At 34.8% G+C, this 2,822-nt stretch overlaps 1 protein-coding gene across 1 annotated transcript; it reads right to left on the reverse strand.

Moving 5' to 3' along the window:
• Nucleotides 1-240: 240 nt before the first annotated feature.
• On the reverse strand, nucleotides 241-837 carry LOC129226895 (protein GVQW3-like). The gene has a single exon (XM_054861523.1). It carries the CDS (start codon nucleotides 835-837, stop codon nucleotides 241-243), a length of 597 nt encoding a protein of 198 aa, XP_054717498.1.
• Nucleotides 838-2,822: the final 1,985 nt, after the last annotated feature.

The raw sequence follows: 2,822 nt of genomic DNA on the forward strand, positions 1-2,822 counted from the left end.
TCAGGGGAATAAGGAGGGTGATCAAGCACCACAATACTTTTTTTGGCCAAGAAGTTACGTGCCATCAAGATTTTGTGTGCTGGCGCATTGTCATGCAAAAAAGACCATGTCCCTTGGTTTTGGTATTCAGGTCTAACTCGATGAATTCTCGCCCATAAACGCTTCAAAACACTCAAGTAGTAAGCAGCATTAACTGATTCACCTTCTGGCATGAATTCTTTATGGATGATACCCTTCGAATCAAAGAAAAGTGTGAGGAGAGTCTTGATTCGGCTTTTTTCCATGCGCACTTTTTTTGGGTTTGGCATCTTCTGGGCTCTTCCACTCCGCGCTCTGACATTTTTTGTGTGGTTCATACTTGAAACACCAGGTTTCATCACCAGTTACAATGTTTGCCATAAAGTTTGGATCCTTTGTGGCCGCTTGTTGCATGTCTCTGCAGTGTTCCACTCTGCAATGATTTTGGTCGTTAGTCAATGTGCGCGGTACAAAGCGAGCACAGACTTTCCTTTTTCCTAAATTTTCAGTTAAAATGAGATGGACAGGGGATTTAGGTATGCCAGTAACCTCTTCGATGAGTCGAGTAGTGACACAACAATCATTTTGTAGGGTTTCGGTCACTTTTTCAATGTTCTCATCATTTCGAACTGTTACTGAATGACCTGATCTTGTATCATCTTCTAAGCTGTCTCCACCATCACGAAATCTCGCATACCACTTAAAAACATTCTTACGACTTAGTACTTCACTAACATAAACAGTTTTCATCAATTCAAATGTTTCTGGGGCACTTTTACCCAATTTAAAACAGAATTTAATGTTAGCGTGCTGCTCCATTTTTTTTTCTACCGAGGCCAAGCGACCTCTTCTAGAATTTGCGTTATCACGTTTCAAACGATGTTGTCAACGCTTTGAAATTAATCCAGATAATAATTGAAATGTACGTGCATTTAATGCAATCATTCTTTCACACATAGCGCTAATAGTTCCGCAAATATTAAATCAGTCACCTTTTCTACGCACTGTGTACGTAACGATTCAGTGATATTGGTTTGATACCAGCCTTAAGTAATCGCAATTTTATATTTTCAGTCGCTATTGAATTTTCAATTTATTGCTGTGTTTATTGCATCTTTTTGCACTGCACAAGCGATTTTCTTCCCTTTAGGAAAACACAAACATTTTTTTTAATGATTCTTTTATTCGGCTGTACTGTTAAGTAAAATTTTCTTGTATTGATATTTTCAAAAAAAAAAAAGTAAACCGTTTAAAGAATATAGAATGTATGGTTTCTTAATTCTGCAAGATCTTCTTGAGAGTCCTTATTAGATTGGAATTTAAAAAAAGTATTCAAGTTTTTCTTTTTTTTTTTTTTTTTTTTTTGCTCGATGAAGTAAAAAATTATTTTACCTTTTTAAAAAGTAAAACTTTTAACAGTAAACAAATGCTTTACATTTTTGAACATTAAAACTAATTTTAGTATTTTTTTTCTGCATTTTGTTGGTTTTAGTAATAATAGCGCAGCCTTTCACTAAGCCACCAACACTGTTGCTTAAATTAGAGAAAAATTGCATTTATTTTTAATGTAGAGCATATTTCAAGCATACCAACAAAAATGTAGTGAACTATGTTGACAACTTTGAGCCGATTAATTAAAGAAAAGCATAAAGTAATCAAGAAAGAGTTGAGCAATTCATAAGTTGTTTCGAAACCTCAAGTTTATTCAACTTCTTTTTAAGCTTATTTTTCTTGAATGCATCTTGAAAGTACGAAAATCTTCTATTTATAATCTGTCGGCAGCAGTTCCTGTCATATGTCACGTGACTTATCGAGAAGAGCATCGGATTATTTTTTCTTTTCTTGCACAGACCTTTTATGGGCCAGGAAAAGGGAAATATGTTTTTCCTATGCAATGCCATTTGCTGTTTTGAGATAAATTTTTCAGGCATCTGCCGATCAATTTTTCGCACCTTTACTACAGTTCTTAGGTAAAGGCTAAATTTAATAAAAGGTACGGATACGAAAAACCACTTTCACTTTGTATTCGTGATGTTTTGAAAACATGATTTGATTTATACGTAGATCACTCAAAATCTCAGATAGTTTTGCTTATTTGCATAATACATAGGTGGCTAAAATTGAGGATACTTTTGGATTCTTTTTTAAGACATTGTATGCTTATGAAGAATCATCTGTTTCACAAATTGTATTACAATAATTGCGAAATTTATATTAAATCCTTGTTATACCAAACAAATACTACTTTATCTTTTTAATGTTGATGTTTTTAACACTGAGGGGGCATCCTTTTATTTTTTTAATAAAGATTCGATCCATCTTGGCATTTTTTTAAGTTTTAGGCAATTAATTTGTATTTCCTTGTCATGGTGCCAAGTTTGAATGAGTCCTTCTTTGAGACAATTCTTGTTTGTGAAAGTCTATTTCTTTAATTTTTTCTTTAATGGTTCAGATATTCACTATTGGACTCATATATAGACTATTTTCATGCCGTTTAAGTGTTTTTACATATTTTTTGGGTTCAAAATTTTGGTCACAGATAAAGCTTCAAGAAACAGAACTCCATCATTCATGAACATGAAGTCTCCACTTGGAAACCAAACTTTTAACTATAAAACCTTTGTTCAAGCACTTTTTCATGCTGATTCATTCACGTCCTCATGCCTTCTGCAATGCCTAAACATCCAGCATCCTGAGCGGAAATTACGGGGGGGGGACTTGGGGGGGACTTGGGGGGGGACTTGGGAGGGGGGGTAACCGTTTGTGCAATGCGACTCGGGAAAGTACTTCACTGGTACTTCTCC

The sequence above is a fragment of the Uloborus diversus genome, chromosome 7 (genome assembly GCF_026930045.1).
Source record: "Uloborus diversus isolate 005 chromosome 7, Udiv.v.3.1, whole genome shotgun sequence".
Taxonomy (NCBI): Eukaryota; Metazoa; Arthropoda; class Arachnida; order Araneae; family Uloboridae; genus Uloborus; species Uloborus diversus.

Bases quoted from the DNA above. Each gene is read 5' to 3' on its own strand.
- LOC129226895 (XM_054861523.1), bottom strand. From the start codon at position 837: ATGGAGCAGCACGCTAACATTAAATTCTGTTTTAAATTGGGTAAAAGT.